The sequence below is a fragment of the Ovis canadensis genome, chromosome 6, assembly GCF_042477335.2.
Source record: "Ovis canadensis isolate MfBH-ARS-UI-01 breed Bighorn chromosome 6, ARS-UI_OviCan_v2, whole genome shotgun sequence".
NCBI lineage: Eukaryota > Metazoa > Chordata > Mammalia > Artiodactyla > Bovidae > Ovis > Ovis canadensis.
Window position 1 is genome coordinate 100,487,781 of NC_091250.1, and position 18,322 is coordinate 100,506,102.

At 35.7% G+C, this 18,322-nt stretch overlaps 1 protein-coding gene across 1 annotated transcript; it reads right to left on the minus strand.

The window, feature by feature from the left end:
• Positions 1-737: 737 nt before the first annotated feature.
• On the minus strand, positions 738-17,957 carry LOC138442582 (transmembrane protease serine 11B-like). Its single transcript, XM_069594237.1, is given in 11 exon segments — positions 738-899; positions 1,511-1,653; positions 2,027-2,286; positions 4,440-4,573; positions 4,576-4,622; positions 5,433-5,471; positions 7,514-7,674; positions 9,066-9,133; positions 9,209-9,324; positions 11,467-11,579; positions 17,944-17,957. Coding segments are annotated over 11 exon segments (1,257 nt in total).
• Between the last annotated feature and the right edge of the window lie 365 nt (positions 17,958-18,322).

Sequence of the window (18,322 nt, forward strand, 5' to 3'; positions counted from 1 at the left end):
CACATTACTTTTGCTGTAAGAGAATGAAAACAAATGACAAAAGAAGGACATGAAGAAAATATTATATAAATAATTACAACTTTAAGTCATTTTAAAATTCTCGACTCATTTTGAATTTAAATTCTATTGAGGGAAAATTTATGTGAGGATTAGAGCCTATCAAAGGCTGAAGAATGACTTGAAGCAAATAATTGTTCCTATCAGCGTTCCTCACTCTATGAATTGGTCTAGCTGAACTTCTGATATCCCTTCTCCATTCTAAGATTATAAGATTTTACAAGATTATAAAAACTATCTCAAATATAAATAAAATGTGAATGTCCATTGTTTGTCTTATACAGTCCAGTTTAACAAAATGAATTTGTAATTTATAGAATGAAAAATAATTTATTTGGTGTATCTAGCATATTTGTTCTCATACTAACAAAATGTGAATTTTTTTTAATTCTGAAAAATAAAATATATTTCTAATTCAATGGCAAGGTAAATCAGAACTAGGGTATTAATAAAAAATATTTTGATCTTCCTTTTTTTTCTTTCTGCTTCCTATATTAGTTAAATAAATAAATGAATGAATGGATAGTGTTTTAGATAAAATAAAACATTAATCAAGACCTTCATTCATTTGTATGTAAGAAATAATTGGTATATCAACAATAAAAAGAAAAATACTTTGAGAAAATGGGTAAAAATACCCTATAGCTGTCTTTCTGTTATGTTCCAAAGTTACTTCTCTTTCAGAGTCCTGTCTTGGAGGTAATCCAGTCATGATAAGCAGTCACTCGAGTGTAGACACCTGGTTTATTCTTTTTACCACACCCTTCTCCTGTGCTTACTATTCCAACAAGGTGCCAGATGTTCCTAGAGTTGGGGTAAGCTAGTGGTCCACCAGAATCATTCTAGAAGAAAACAAGAAAAAAAAAAATGTTTCTTGTCCTGAAACATTTCTGTCTCTCCTCTGGAGTTTTCAATAGGCTCTAGGCAGTGCAGACAATTCATGCTCTTCAGGCTTAGAACTGTGGAACTACTGAGTTTCTTCAAAACCCAGGGCAATTACAAACCAGAACACAGTGCCTACAACTGGATTGGATTGGGCTGGGAAGACTAGAAGTTGACTTTGTAATGAGTCCAACCTTAACAATGGCAAAGGTGACTCCATGATGAAGGCTCTGCGGAATGGATGACATGTGCAAGTGGCATCTCTGGATAAGGAAGAGGCAGCCTCCTAGGTCTGCAGGTTGCCCAGAAAATAGGGCCAAATTTATTTTATTACCTTGTAACTATCCTAGACTGAAATCTTCCTGAGAGCAGAGTTGTGTTCACCACTGCATCTCCAGCTTCTGAGCTGGGGTCTGGTACATTAATGAGATGAATAAATATTTGTTAGGTGGATTGAAATAAGAAGCTACTCTGTTAAAATCATTAAGACCAAAAAAAAAAAAAAAAGTGGTAAAAACTTCCAATGAATTAGTACTTGGGAAAAATGATTTGATAATGTATCTAAAAGTACCTGACAGGCATCTGCTTCTCCTGACATAAATCCAGCGCATAGCATTGTATCAGTCACCAAGCCAGATAATGCATATGGAGCATTGCAAACTCTCTTATCAATAATCTTCAAAAAGGCCTGCTGAAGTATCACTGGAAGAGGACCTAAGGGCAACAAATTCTGCATATTATGGAGATTCTAACCTTGTTTGTTAATACAAAGAACAATTTGTAGAATAAAGCAGATTCTTTTGGTCACCAAGAGGCAAACCAGTCCCAGGCTAGACTGATTTCTTTCTAATGTTTATTATAGCTGGCTGCCTCATACAGAAATTCCAAATTTTCCAGTTCGTATTCCCAGAGATATTTCAGAAACTGAAGACAATGCCATGCTTTTTTGGTCCCATCACTTCATTTTCTTTTCAGTTTTTTTTTTAATGAATTGGTTAATTGCATGAAAGTGAGTGATCGATTAAATAATTATTCCTATGAAGCTATTACATATTTACAGAAAAACTTACCATCCACATAAACTTACCATTCATATAAAATGTTCCCCATCCTGTAACTACAACACTGTCATTTGCTGAGAGTTTCATTTTGGCTTCAGGAAGAAAAATCTTATGAACATACTTTGTTAAAGAGACTTCTTCAGTGAGCTGTACAAGGGCAATATCATCATGAATCCCAGGGCCACTAAAATTGTCATGAATAATAATGTTTTGAACTTTCCATGTCATATACGGTTTATTTACTACAGTTCCAAAGTTAACCGTCCAATCTTCTGGATTATTTTTCCTGGAGGGCACAATTTAATTAAAATACACTCAATTTGTGGGTCAAAATGGTATTCTCAGGGGTTATCTTATAACTTTAAGCTATGTTTCCCAAACAGTACTATAAAGCACTTAAATTCTTGTCTTAAAAATGTCTTTGATGTGGGGATGTCATAAATGCTGCAGACATATAAAAATAGTTCTAAGGACTATCAGAGTTGTTTGTTGTTTAGTTGTCAAGTTGTGTCCAACCAGACTCCTCTCTCCATGGGATTTCCCAGGCAAGAATATTGGAGTGGCTGCCATTTCCTTCTCCAGGGGATCTTTTTGATCCAGGGACTGAACCCATGTCTCCTTCATTGCAGGCATGTTCTTTACCATCTGAACCACCAGGGAAGCCTGTATTGGAGATGTTGTGTGTGTGTTAGTTGCTCAGTCATGTCTGACTCTTTGCAACCCCATGGACTATAACCTAGCAGGGTCCTGTACCCATGGAATTCTCCAGGCAAGAGAACTGGTGTTGGAAATTGTCATTTCCTTCTCCAGGGGATCTTCCCAACCCAGGAATCAAACCCCAGTCTCCTGCATTGCAGGCAGATTCTTTACCTTCTGAGCCACCAGGGAAGCCCATATTGGAGCTGTTAGCCCACTACAAATCCTCCTAAACAGTCACTGATGTCTCTTGCTACTTCAGCCCCATCTGGTTTCTATGCATTTGAGTTGGGGAGCAATCACATGAGCAGCCTCAGTGCATGGGGTCCAGAATCACACGTAATGCCATGTACGCTGGACTCCATGAGCCTGTGTCAGGGCTCTTGACGTCTGTCTGCATACATAAAAACTTGCCACTTGTTCTCACCCAGTCACTCCACTATATGTACCAAGTCAATGAATCTTGGCTTCTAATTTAGATTTTTTGACCAGATTCTCCAGTTTCTCTGAGATTCTTTCTCAATTTAGGCCCTAACATTCTATTTAATTACTGTCACTTTCCTCAAAATGTCAGGTGCATTTTTTTTTTTAAGATTTCAAGATCTTCATGTAACTGTGACCCTCTTGAATCCTTCTCCCATTCTGAAGACTTCAGTGACTCCACACACTCAATAGCTGTGTTTCTTTAGTAAGTAAGCATCTTGTTATTTAGAGGTGTCCTTGATGAATAAAACTATATTTTCTAATGTTTCCATTTACCAATCTTCTTTACTTCAAATAGTTATTTTTGTTTGCTGTCCATAGAATACGACTTGTGTCTCTACATCTCAACACATTTGAAGATGACTATTTTTTCAACTCAAAATATGCATTATTCCTTCTGATCTATCTTCTCTAATCAAACAAACTTTATCTCTTTAGAGTCTGGAACAAAACTTGCAACTGCATATCTCAGCTGGAATATGTTCTCTATCTTTATCAAGTGTCCATAGAGCATACTAACATCTGTGTTGTACGTGTGACACTTACCACTCTATGCTGCATAATACCTTTAATATATCACATTTAAATTTCTTCAGCTAGATTGTAAATTCCTAGAGCACAAGACAAATAAGCACCTTGTAACTGGATTTAAACATACCTGAGTTCACACTCGTTTCCTGTTGTTTAAGGGTGGTAGGATCTTGGTCAAGTTGTATCACCATTTCTAAACCCGATTTCCTCATCTTTAAATAGCTTCAAGTATACCTTTCATATGGAATTATTGTTATGATTACATGAAATGATGTAAGTAGAGCACATAGTATCAGGCAAAAATCCTTATTTGGAAAATGTTAATTGCTTCCATTTGCTTTTCCCTTAGTTGCCCCCATTTAAATGCCTTTGTTTGCATGTGTGTGAGCTCAGTTGCTTCAGTTGTGTCCAACTCTTTGCGACCCTATCGACCGTAGCCTGCCAGGATCCTCTGTCCATGGGCATTCTCCAGGCAAGAGTACTGGAATGGGTTGCCATGCCAGGGGATCTTCCTGATGCAAGGATCGAACCAGAGTCTCCTGTGTTGACAGGCAAGTTCTTTAGTGCCACCTAGGAAGCCCTTAAATGTCTTCAATGCCTTTGAATTATGAGAGTACTTGTAAATGTCATGTAGTCTTGGTGAATGTCATGCATTTAGGTTAACCTTCACAGACCTCCTAAACAGATCTGCAACCAGAATCTTACCTTTAGTCAGACCTTCAAACTTACCTAGCAAAGCAGTGAGCTGCAGATAGGAGCCACCTGCTGCTAATCAGAGAGGCACCACAGTGGTGTTGACCTTTCCACTGCATGCTTGCCTGCCATGGCCAGGCCCCCACCAGGGCATTTTCCCCGTTCACAATTCAATTTGGTTGCCTACTGTGATACTGTTGGTCAGTCTTCTCCCACAACCTGAAAAAAGCATTTATTTGTACAAGAGCAGGTAACTTTGATTATGCTTTATAAGAAATACATTTTAAAACAGTTCTTGAAATCCTTCAATGATTGTCCTGCGTCTCCTAACCAATGCTGTTTCTTTCCAGAATGTACTTTTTTTAATGGTAGCACTCCATCCTTGTTTTGATGACTTTTACTTTTCCTCTTTTCCAGTTTCAAGAATCTTTCAACTGTTGACCTTTGTTGTATCTATCCATTATAATTCTAGTCTCCCCAAGGAGAATGCATAATTTTAAAGATGGAGACTTTGCTTCATTAATGTCTTACATAGCATGTACAATGCTGTCTGTAAAGCCCCATGTGGACAACATATACTCCATAAATATCCCTGAATGAATGAATGCATGGATGTATCAAACTGTGGACCACACGATACTCTAAAGAGAATTGGCTTGAAAAGTACAGACTGTTTTTTTAACTTATAATAAACACATTTTATATAGCCTAGTTTTGCATTTTCTTATTACCCTCAGTTTCTTATTACCCTCCTTTTTTCCTTCACTTAAGAAAAAAAAAACTAATTCAGCCATTATATTCTTCATGATTCCATTTTTAAAAAATAATTCTCACTTCACCCTTTTGGACAACCCATTACAAATAGTCAGTGTTTTTCAAAGAGAAACACTAAATAGATATGTGGCATTGCCAATAATTTTGAAAGACTACTACAGGTTTCCAAAATGAAGTACTTCTAGAAACTTGTAGCAAGATGATGGGGAACTATTTATGAAAGTGTTAAATTTATAACAAAGTTTCTAAACTTACAGTTGTTGGTAAGCACTTCAACACTATTCTTGCTGATTTCTGAAATTAAGAAACAAAAGCATAAGGTTAATAAAATATCACCAAGCAATTCTCTTCAACCAAAGGACTAAATTTCTCAACCCAATTACACCCAACATTTAACTATTCAGATTAGTTCATGTATTATTTATCAACCCCTCTGACTCCTACTTGCTCAATTTTGGCCATCTCTCCACATCTCTACAAGGTGGTATAGGCAAAGGAAAAGGAAATAAAAAAGAAAAGCTCTCAGTTTTATAATAGTTGAAGTAAACATTTAGAGAAATAAGAAGCTGACACTCTTACTAAAAGAAGCACTGAGCATAATCTTTGGATTTTTTTTCCTATGATAATTCTCACTACTTTGAAATAGAGTTGTCTATATTTTAAAGAAAAATAGCAATTAAAATTACATTTTATTGTGCCTACCCTGCTCTTTAGAAGTCATCTCATTACTTAGACTGAATTGTGAAATTTTGAGAATTTGACTTAAATTTAAGTCTCTTTTCTATTGGAAAGAGACCTTAGAGAGAAATAAAAGAGAGTACATTAAAAAATAATAATAATAAGGCACATAGGAAAGTGTTGACCCTGAATTCCTAGGAGACAGAGGGGCCGTAACTGGTACAACATTCTTTCCTAATGACTAAGCACAATGGAATTATCTTGCTCCTTGCAGAAGCTCTAACTCAAACTCACTTCTCATGAGTGGCCCATTGGTAACAGGGACTGTATTGAAGCAAAGGAGCTGTAACTGGCATTTGGTGGCCATTATAGCCTTCAAGGATACTAGGATCAATTGTCAGTCTGGAAGAATGACAAAACTGGGCTCTGAAAACACAAGCTTATCACCTAACAAACTTTCTAATAATCAGAGTTTAGAGTTTCAAGATCTTTGCAAAAACATAAAAAATTTATGAATAATTACTTTCTGTACCAGGACAAAATCCTATCATTTTCTTCCCTTGTTTTCTAAGGAATTATTTCAGGCAAACTTTATCTTTAATAGTATTACTTCCATTCTTCCACAAGAAACAATGAGAATTCCCTAAGCTTCAACTTTACCCTTACTCCTGCAATCTTTACACTGAATGATCAAGAAAACCCCAACTCTGTTGCTTATAATAAGATCCTGACATAAGTAGAAGGCAAAAGTCCATCTAGTTAAGGCTATGGTTTTTCCAGCAGTCATGTATGGATGTGAGAGTTGGACTGTGAAGAAGGCTGAGCGCCGAAGAATTGATGCTTTTGAATTGTGATGTTGGAGAAGACTCTTGTGAGTCCCTTGGACTGCAAGGAGATCCAACCAGTCCATTCTAAAGGAGATAAACCCTGGGATTTCTTTGGAAGGAATGATGCTAAAGCTGAAACTCCAGTACTTTGGCCACCTCATGTGAAGAGTTGACTCATTGGAAAAGACTCTGATGCTGGGAGGGATTAGGGGCAAGAGGAGAAGGGGACGACAGAGGATGAGATGGCTGGATGGCATCACCGACTCGATGAACATGAGTTTGAGTGATCTCCGGGAGTTGGTGATGGACAGGGAGGCCTGGTGTGCTGCAATTCATGGGGTTGCAAAGAGTCAGACACTACTGAATGACTGAACTGAACTGAACTGAATTGGAGGAATGTATGGAGGAGGGCTTGGCAACCCACTCCAGTATTTTTGCTTGGAGAATCCCTGTGGACAGAGAAGCCCAGCAGGCAACAGTCCATGGCATCACAAAGAGTCAGACTCAGTTGAGTGACTAAGCATAGGACAAGGAGGAATATGGCTTCAGTTATTATTTTTCACCCCCTTTTTATCCATTACAGCCAATCCTTCCAAACTCACAAGCATGCCTGTAGCTTAACACTTATTTCTATCACTGTTCAGACAAAGATTCTATAACACTTCTCTTTCTAATACCACCTCAATTATAGGAGTGCCACAGTTGGGAAAAAACTAATTTTCCCTAAGAAAATTCCTAAAAATTTCGGTTCATTTTTTTTCCAGTCCTTTTTTTTTTTTAAATGGTCTAGGTACTTAACGCAATAATGTAAAAAAAAATAAAATAAAATACCTGTAACTATAATGGAAGTGGGAACCACATTCCAGGATGCCATGTTGTCCTTCAACATCTGATGTAAGATAGCCTTGATTTTAGTCCTCATGCTATTCTGTTCTGCTGGAGGAAACTTGAATGTCAACTCTAACTGTACACTTGAACCATTGGAATCAGGACTAGAAATAACAGAAATATTCTAGTGTGCTGCTTTCTGATTTTTTAGATGTTTAATGAACACATTAGATTTCCCACATTTTAATTATTATATTGCCTTTACATATATTAAAAAATAATACAGATATTGTCTCAGTATGTATAAAGTGTAATGGTCCCTAAGAACCTAACTGGTTAAGAGTTATTGTTCATGAAAAAGGATGTGAACCACAAACTAGAAATCAGAATATTTCAAACACATGTAAGAAACTGACTACTGGCCAACAAATAAATGGCTTGTGATTTTATTGTAATGTAGAAAAAAAATAGTGTTCTCATATAGATATTTTCTAATAGCTTAATTTTAGAGAAAAAGATAAATGAGAACTTAAATGTAAGGTCTGGAAGTATTCAAAAGATAATTTCTAGTATGTGTTTGGGAACCAGTACTAAACTTCTTCCTATAGATTCTTATACATGCCCAACCCAATAGATGTATGCAATGAGAAAGTTCAGAAAGATAACTCTAAAGCATGAAGACAATCTCCATTATCTACATATTCAGTATATCATTTTTATTAATCAGGAAAAAAGATAAATTCATTTTGGGATATTTTCAAACAAAAATACATATTAAGCACGATTTAAAAAGAACTTCAACTCTATTTTCAAATAATTATGATTAATTGAAGACCTTTTGAAGATTTTTGCTTGTCTGTAAGAAAGTAGATTGGTTGGTTGGTTAGCTGGTTGATTGGTTGGCTAGCTGGATTTTTTGTTTCATTTTGTTTTGTTTAGGGAGTTCAGACTCACAAGTGCTCCCTGTGTCACTCATCCCCTATGCTTTGTGACACTGCCTCCCTACATCCCTCATCCCCACCACCACCACCAAGCACACTTACAATACATGTTTAGACAAAAGTTACCTTAAAAGATTCACTTTCTCCAGTCATTAAAGAGATGGCAATTATGAGAGAGAACAAAGGAGGATTATTTTAGAAAAAATATGGCCAGATGGGTATGAATGGGAAAAGAGATGATTAGTGTATCAGTAGCAAAACAATCAGCTAGAACTTCTGGTTTTGCATAGTTATGATTATCTTTTACCATAGAAGTCAGTTAGGACTGACTGCCCCCAACAACCTTATAATTCCCCTTTGAGTACAGAGATTAAAGATTTGAGCAGAACACTTCTTATCTGAATAGAAATTTGTTCAATACAGTGATGCTATAATTTATAGGGAACTCTTTAGTCCCTTTCTTCTTACCTTCTTTCTTCCCTTCTTTCCTCCCTCCCTTCCTTCTCTCTCTCTTCCTCTATCCCTGTTTCTTGCTATTGTTGTTATTTAAAGCTGAGGCAGATGTGGTATATTATCTACTCATTTCATAAGATCATGAATGAATTTTTACTTACAGAAGTTTGATGACTTTTGAGTTTATATATTCTTTGTATACACTAGAATTTTGAAGTGCATCAGACATCTGTCAAGAGAAAAAACAAAAAAGCTACCATGTATGTTTTAACCAAATTTATAATTAAATAAACTTCTGACTTACCTTGGTCTCAATATCTTTGTTCAGATATGTGCTGGCCTATGAAACTGCTTTTTCACAATTATCGTTGTATGTGACTCCAGAAATATGAAAATCACCTTGGTAATAGTAAGTCTTTTCTGTGAAATAAAGAAATACTTAAAAAACTTTAAAATAAACTTGACCTCAAGTCCCTCCATATCTTTATCTCAAAATTAATAATCAGTACTGGGAAATTAACTTATCACCACTTGAATGAGAGATCCCCCTAGCTCTCAACCAACTCTAGTTACCCTCAGTATTAACAAAGACTGTATTAATTCGTAAACCAGAATCCTAGAGTAAGCCCATCTTCCAAAATTTATTCAAACAACTTTCACAACAAAGTTTAAGTGTCTAATTTTATTTCAAGAAGTTCAGTTCAACTAATTTAGATTTAGGTAATATAAGCTTGTCTAGCATTGAATCTGAAATGGTAGATAGCTGATCATGGAAAGAAACTCAAGAGTAAATTCTCATCCCACACACTTCCTGCTCAAGCCAGGATAACTGTAGTGCTCCATTTTGCATCACTTCTTTCCACTAAGTAATTGTTTCTTTTAAAAAAGGGACTTGTTAAAATGCAAACCATATTTTGGAAGGCTAGCTAATTAAGCTACTGGTCCCCACTACCATACTGACAAGTCTTCTTCATGGGAACCTGATTTGGAAAACTCAGAGAGCTATCTATAAGAAACTATGTGAATAAAGTTGTTTTTTTAATGAGTAGAGATAAGAAGTAGATAGAAAGATTCCGACTATGGAGAGGTGGTAGATAGACAAGGCAGGTAAGAGACTGTGAGCATCCACTATGCTTCCAAAGGATAAGTTTTGAAATTTGACATTAAGATGGTTGGGTAAAAACAAAGAAGAGGCTAGGTTGAAAAAGAACTGAAATCGTCACTGAATCAAGCAAAATATATCCACATTGCATTACTGCATAGGGTGATATATTTCAGAGGAATAAAACAGGAAAATCATGAAAAAGTATTGTTAGAATAATACACTTAAAGTATTAAGATGGGGGTTTGTGCTCAACTATACTAAAAAGCTTGTCACCTGACTTTCCTGAGCCTCAGTTTCCTGCATGTGAAAGTAGGGACAGTAGTAAAACCTGCCCTCCCAGACTCAGAGAACTAGTGTGAGGATCAAGTGGAATAACACATACCAAGTTTCTTCAAAAACATTAACTGGATATACAAATTTCAGGATTTACTTTTCCTGAAATATAGAAATAAAACAAGCTTTCTGGATATAAACTTAAGGAATGTTATTAAAAATAAGGTCAAGTTAGTATGAGCATTCAGCCATTTAACCACTCTTGACTATCCACTATTAGAAAAGCCATTAGTGGATTATCCACAGCTGCTTATCAATTATGTCATTCAGAAAAGTTTGTTTATATATTTGGCTACATCAAGTCTTAGTTGCAGCAAGTAGGATCTTCATTGCCTCATGTGGGATCTTTCATCGTGGTTCACAGACTCTCTAGTTGTGGCACAAGGGCTCCAGAGCATGTGGGCTCATTAGTTTTGGCCCTGGACTTAGCTGCTCCACAGCATGTGGGATCTTAGTTCCACAACCAAGGATCGAAATGCCTCCCCTGTATTACAAGGCAGATTCTTCATCACTGGACCACCAGGAAAGTTCCTCAAATGGATCTTAACAACCAATATCAGCACACAAGCATTGGCTCAGATGGTAAAGCATCTGCCTGAAATACAGAAAACCCAGGTTTGATCGCTTGGTCGGGAAGATCCTCTGGAGAAGGGAGTGGGAACCCACTCCAATATTCTTGCCTGGAACATCCCATAGCAGAGGATCCTGGAGGGCTACAGTCCATGGGGTCACAAAGAGTCAGACACAATTGTATGTGTAGATCTTAATAACCAATATCAGAAGGAACCAAGAAGAGTAGAGAATCTCTGAAGTTTGAGGTATATTTTTTTACCAAAAGATACAAGTTAGCTACAAACCTACTCTACAAGCACCTTTATTGATAATGAACACTGGCATCACAGTATTGAGCATTTCAATCTTGTCTGCACTCCCATGGCTGGTGATATAACTTTTAGACTGGATCAAAGAGGCATTTGATCCAAAAAAAATTGCAATCTTTGGTGTCAAATAACATAAAATTATGTTGAAATAAAATAGTAATTAGATGAGAAAGTTTCCATAAAGAAATTTAATATTCCTGTTATTTCTTGTCAATTTTTAAGAAAATGAGAGTCAATACTGACCAACCGCCAGAAAATGGACGAGGAGACCAATAGTTAATCCCAAGATTGCCACGACTCCAAGAAAAATAAGGATGGTTCTCCATAATGGCCAAGATCTTCTCTGGGAAGATACACTGGTGTGTCTACCAAAAGAAGGAAGGTGACTTGAATCAGATGATGTGCTGTGTGCTGTGCTGAATCAGATGATAAATATTCTAAATTTACCTGTCTCTCCTCCAACTCATACAACACAATTTATAATTTATGCATCATATCTTTGTGTTAGCTTAAAACACAGAAACCTCAAATGTGTAAGGAGGATAGACCCTAATGCTCATTCATTTAACAGATCATCTTTGAGTGCTATGTTAGCTGCTGAGGATACAACAGTGAGCAAAATAGTATGGTTTATGTTCTCATGTTGATGAGGAGAAATCAACTGACTTTTTTTATTTACTTAAAACAGGTTATAAAGCATTATACATGATCTGATTGTACCTTTGCAAACTACAGCTACATCATATACATGGTCATATATAGATTTATAAACACAAACATATAACATAATTTATATGTTTTAAGTGTGTCAGAAAGCATCATGATGTCAATTTTGGCTTGCCCATGTTTTAAGATTATGGATAGACTCTTTTCTTTCTGTTTACTTCTTCCTTATCTATACTCTCTAATGTTTCTACAATAAGCTTGGATTATCTATACAGTATAATTTAACAGATAACTTTCATCATTACAACCAACCAATTAGATGAAAAATAATCAGAAAATATTGTAACTTGGCATCATACAGATAGAATGATCTAGGCTTACAGTTAGGTCATATTGCTAGGCTTAATCTAATTTATATAAAGTTTGGACATTATTCTTCATATCTTAAAAGACATGATGTCATGAAATAGTTCATTTGCAGCTGTAACATGCACAAACAAATCTAATTTCAAATTTCAAAATAACCTCTACTATTTCTTCAATCTCTGTTTTCTGCATTATACAAACAAAAAATGACAAAACAGAAGAGTTTATAATCAGTAGATATATGTGTCAAATTAAATATTTTCTATGAGCAGGAGAACTTTTTTGTTCTAGTCCCTCTAGAACTAACTGACTTTTCCTAGAGAAGATCCTTTAAAAATGGATTATAGGTAACTATGCCCCACCTGTGCAACTCCACCCAGTCTTAACTAATCTCTGTTCTGTTCTCAATTCTTAATCCTACCTCTTCCTTATAACTCTTTTGATGACTTGTTTATTAACACTACCCTATGCCAACCTTGTGAAAGCTCTTCAAAGAAACTCCCTACATTCCATAGGTGCTTTTTTTTTCTTTTATTTATTTTAATTGGAGGTTAATTACTTTACATTGTTGTATTGGTTTTGCCATACATCAACATGAATCTACCACGGGTATATACGTGTTCCCCATCCTGAACCCCCCTCCCTCCTCCCTCCCTGAACCAGCCCTCTGGGTCATCTCAGTGCACCAGCCCCAAGCATCCAGTATCATGCATCGGACCTGGACTGGCGACATACATGCTTTTATACTAGAGTTCATTTGTGTAATCTAATTTTCATAGAAAAAAGCCATTTGGGCACAATATCTCTTATATTAGATGAATCACACTTTAAAAAGAGCATATAATTAATGTGAACAATATTATTTATAATTATTAATATCTGAAAATATATGTCTGCTAATAAATAGAAAAATTTACTTTGATAGTCTCAAATTTGTTTTGAATTAGCCATTGTAACTTAGGCTGGTAGCTTAGTCTCTCTGAGACATGAATATTAGTTTGAGAGACTCAAGCACTATATAGCCTAAATTATGTACATAGTACAGAAAGTAGCTGACATGGTTTCTATATAAAATAGTCACTATATTACAGTGTATAAAATGCTTTTCTTTGAAGGTCCCTTTTAGATGTTCTTGAAAATTCTAAAGAATACACAGTGTTGACTATAGAACTGGTATTGCTTTTCCCCCTTAATTGTGAATTTCTTCCGATCATAAACAATTGAGGAGATTTTTTATATATAAAATATCACAGTTTATGATTTATTCAACCTCTCCTCTAGTAAGTATGATATTTGCATTCTGAAATTGATTATTATTTTAGTAACAGCTGAAATCATTAAAATCATGTTCTAAATATCCAAAAAAGTCCATTCATGACATAAGTTACTCTCATCTATCAAGTATATATTTTAGCCATAATTTTTTAAAGGTAAAAATCTGAGTTCCTGAATGAACCTCTCATTTAACAAAGAGAATAAGGTAAAAATTAATCTTCAATAAATTTAACCAACTCCATATGCTAAACTAAAGTATACCTGTCTCTCTTTTGGACAGAATCTACTGCAAGGAACAACTCATTGCTATTCTGGTATAATTCAACCATTTACCTTAATTAAATTATAATGATGTTAAAAATGATGGTAACTACACTATCCACTATTTTAAAACATTTATCTCACAATAATTTATCTCCCACAGCCCATACCCAGTATCATATCCTAGATAAGACTTCCTTATAACAAATTCTGACACTGAATTAGCAATTGAATTACAAACCCTTACAAACTGTAGTTCTCATTTACTAAAACTTCATTTCCAATCATTTGAATTGGATGGACCTGAATTCTGTTATACAGTGAAGAGCATAAAACATAATTCCAATGCAAAATTCCCCAAATCTTATAAAGATACTTTTTTTTTCCCATCGTTAAAGTTGTCCAGTCATTTCCGACTCTTTGAGAACCCCATGGTCTATACAGTCCATGGAATTCTCTAGGCCAGAATACTGGAGTGGGTAGCCTTTCCCATCTCAAGGAGATCTTCTCAACTCAGGGATCAAACCCAGGTCTCCAGGATTGCAGGAGGATTCTTTACCATCTGAGCCACATAGGGAAAGGCTTACGAATAAGGAAGAAAGTATTAATAATTAATGATCAAATAAGTCAAAGAGCCACCACCACCAACTTTCTTCCAGAACTCTAGGAAAGCCTAGAGTCTAGAAAGGAACTTATTTGGAAATGTATTAAGTTTTGAGGGCCCCCTGCAGTTTGCCAGGTGCTACTTTAGGGTCTGTGTTGTAAAGTATATTATTCCAAAAATCTATAATGGCATTCAGGTCTTTAAAATATTTATTTAAAAATTCATATTAGAAAACATGGTTTTTGTTACACTATTAGAGAACAAAAATGGTAGTATTCCTTTTTTTTTTTTTTGGCTGCACCGTGCAACATGTGGTATCTTAGTTCCTTGACCAGCAGTCAAACCTATGCCCCTGCACTGGAAATGTGGAATCTTAACCACTGAACCACCAGGGAAGTCCCAGTGGTATTCTTATGAATGATTATTTTTAAAATAGCAAATAAAATTTTGCTAAAATTTGTTCAATATTTTCCAAATTTCTGAAATTTTCCCAGAGACTTTACAGGGCCTTTAGATATCAGAAACAATAGCATGGATCCAGAAATGAAAATCTAAATTATAAAAAGCGACTAATGAACAAAAAACTAGAAGCTACTCTGTAGCAACCTGTTGCTGCTGCTGCTGCTGCTACTGCTAAGTCGCTTCTGTTGTGTCCAACTCTGTGCAACCCCATAGACGGTAGCCCACCAGGCTCCCCCATCCCTGGGATTCTCCAGGCAAGAACACTGGAGTGGGTTGCCATTTCCTTCTCCAATGCATGAAAGTGAAAAGTGAAAGTGAAGTCGCTCAGTTGTGTCCTACTCTTAGCGACCCCATGGACTGTAGCCCACCAGGCTCCTTCATCCATGGGATTTTCCAGGCAAGAGTACTGGAGTGGGGTGCCATTGCCTGTTAGCTTTTGTAAACAATCTCCCAAATAAAATTTCATTTACCTGTACATAGTATTCTGGTTATCATGGTGGAGTCAGGAACAAAGATAGTGATGATGTTGATGATGATGACGATGATAATAGTGGTAATAAAAATAAGGGCTTTCTGGTGGAGCTTTTAAGATAATCAGTGTTTCCCAGGTTTATGTGTTACATTCAGTGTTGGTTGGTTCATTTTTATGGGCTGGGTGAAATACAGAGAACAAATAAAGTGAAACTTGTCTGACTAGTGTCAACGACTGCCATATTTCTATGACTTCAAGATAAGAGTCATCCAGGGAATGACAAGCTTCCTTGACTTGGCTATTTAGAAAAAACTAATAGCCTAATCTTTGTCTGGTCACTTAAAAAGTACACCTAAGAAATAGCTTTTTGGTAAACCAAGATAATTCTAACTCTGTGTTTGACCAGTTTCATCATTCTGGAGTCTTCCTCTTCAACTGAAACCAGCTGTAACTAGGTAGAAGTTGCTGACGAAAGACTTTTCAAAAGGCATTGATATTAAGATAACTAACATCACCACCATTTTGATATAATGAATTCTAATTCATTGTTGTTCACATTTTCATTTTCCTAATTACCAGTGAAAATGATCATTACGATCATTATTTTATATATTTCACTTTTCAGCTATGCTACAGCCCCAGTCTTTGTGTTCTGACTCCTACAGCCTGTTATACTGTGGTTTTCTGCTTAATTTTTAGCTCCTCTACCTCACCTGGACTGGCCAGTGCTCTCTGGCAAGAAACTATATGTATGTAAATCTCACCCAGTATAGCCTTTTCTCTTCTTTAGTTTTCTTTGAGACAGCTTTTAAATTTCACCCAATACAGTCCTTTCTCTTCACTATTTTTCTCTGAGACAGTTTTTGCCAGTTTTTGGTCACTCTGTACTACCTTCACATGGTTTTTACATTTTTTCCAAGGTTTATAATTATTAATTCTAGAAAAGCTTGATAGAAGATGTTTCTCCATTGCTGGAAGTGGAACAAGTCATTGGTGGTGTTTAAAAAACAGAATCTCTTAATTTTAGTTTAAAATTTGCCAGTATTTCCTTTTAAGGTTAGTATTTTATGAGTATATGTACATAGTTTGTTGAAGAATTCCTTGCCTTTCATAAAGATATACTTGCATGTTTTCTTCTAAAAACCTTAGTGTATCTGTACTTAGATCATTAATTCACATTGTATTCCTTTGTGTGTATATTATAAAGAAGGAGTAAAGATGCTTTTTTTCCCATATGACCATTAATTGACCCTGCACATCTTACTGAAATCATGCACATGCAATTCTCTATCCACTAACCTGCATTGCCACCTCTGTTATAAATCAAGTATTGATATAAACCAAATGGGGGTCTCTTTCTGAATTTTTTATAGTTACTTTAATTTTTTAGTGTACTGTATCACACTGCTTTAATTATTGAAGTCACATCATGTCATGTGTCAACTTAAAAATACACAACATAAGAGTTGTCATTTTAAGTTGTGTTCAAGGTCTTACTGAGGACTATAGCTTGGAGACAGCCACTGAGTTAGCTCTGAGGAAACTGCTCCAAAGAGATAGTGGAGAAAACCAGTTTGTATGATTTTTGGCTAGGAAATACACACTGTCAAGTATACATCTTAGTAAAAGACTACTGCTAGTCACAAAAAAACAAATATCTCAAGTCAGTGATATTAATGCTTTTCAATGTATGGGAAGATTCAAGAGTCCAGGGTTATTCAAAATCTACTGGAGATATTTACCCAAGTATCTAAGAGGCCTGTTTGTCCAAAGCACAATGGGCCTCATTCTTTATCATCTGTGATGGATTGAGATTTAATACTTCTAGAACAGAACTTTTTCTCTGTTCACAGTTGATATATGGTATGTAAGCCCATATTTTTTTTCTTTTCTCAAAATGGTCTTAGGTATTTTTAGTCCATTATATTTCCTTATAAATTTTACATTGATTGATCAGTTTCCAAAAAGAAATCTCTAGACTTCTATTGGTATAGTATTGAATCTATATGGCAAATGGGGAAGAATTAACTTCTTAATATACTGAAGCTTCCAATCCATGAACTTGGTGATTTCTTCTGTTTATTTCGATTTTTTAAAAATTTCTCTCAATAGTGTCTTATAAGTATCTGAATAGAAGGCTTATAGATGTTTTCCTAGGTTCAGTCTCATGTATTTGTTTTTTTTCTATTCCAGTGTAAATCGTTGTTGATGGTGGTATTATTCAGTCACTAAGTCAGGTCCTACTCTTTGAGACTCCATGGACTGCTGCACACCAGGCTTCCCTGTCTTTCACTATCTCCCAGAGTTTGCTCAAACTCATGTCCATTGAGTCAGTGATGCCATCCAACCATCTCATCCTCTGTCACTCCCTTCTCCTTCTGCCCTCAATCTTTCACAGCATCAGGTTCTTTTCCAATGAGTCCGTTCTTCACATCAGGTGGCCAAAGGATTGGAGCTTCAGCCCAGCATCAATCCTTCCAATGAGTATTCAGGACTGATTTCCTTTAGGATCGACTAGCTTGATTTCCTTGCTGTCAAGGGACTCTCGAGAGTCTTCAGCACAACAGTTTAAAAGCATCAATTCTTTGGCGCTCAGCCTTCCTTATGGTCCAACTCATATCTGTACATGACCTCTGGAAAATGATACTATTTGTAAATGATACTATTCTTTAAATTTTGTTATATTTATTGTTGGCTTATATAAGTACAATTGACTAGTATATTGACTTCATATTGTGAAACTTCATTTATTAATTTTATTTTTCTCTTTGTATAGTATTTTGGATTTTTAGCATACATTACATCAGCAAATAAGTACAATATTATTACTTCCTTTTCATTGCTTATATTTTTATTTTCTCTTAGCTGATTGGTTGATTGATTACTTTTGCCATACATCATAGAATTCTAGTTACTGTTGAATAGAATGGGTGATAGCTGGCATCCTTCTCTTGTTCCTACTTTTAGGGAATGCTTTTTGGTATTTCACCATT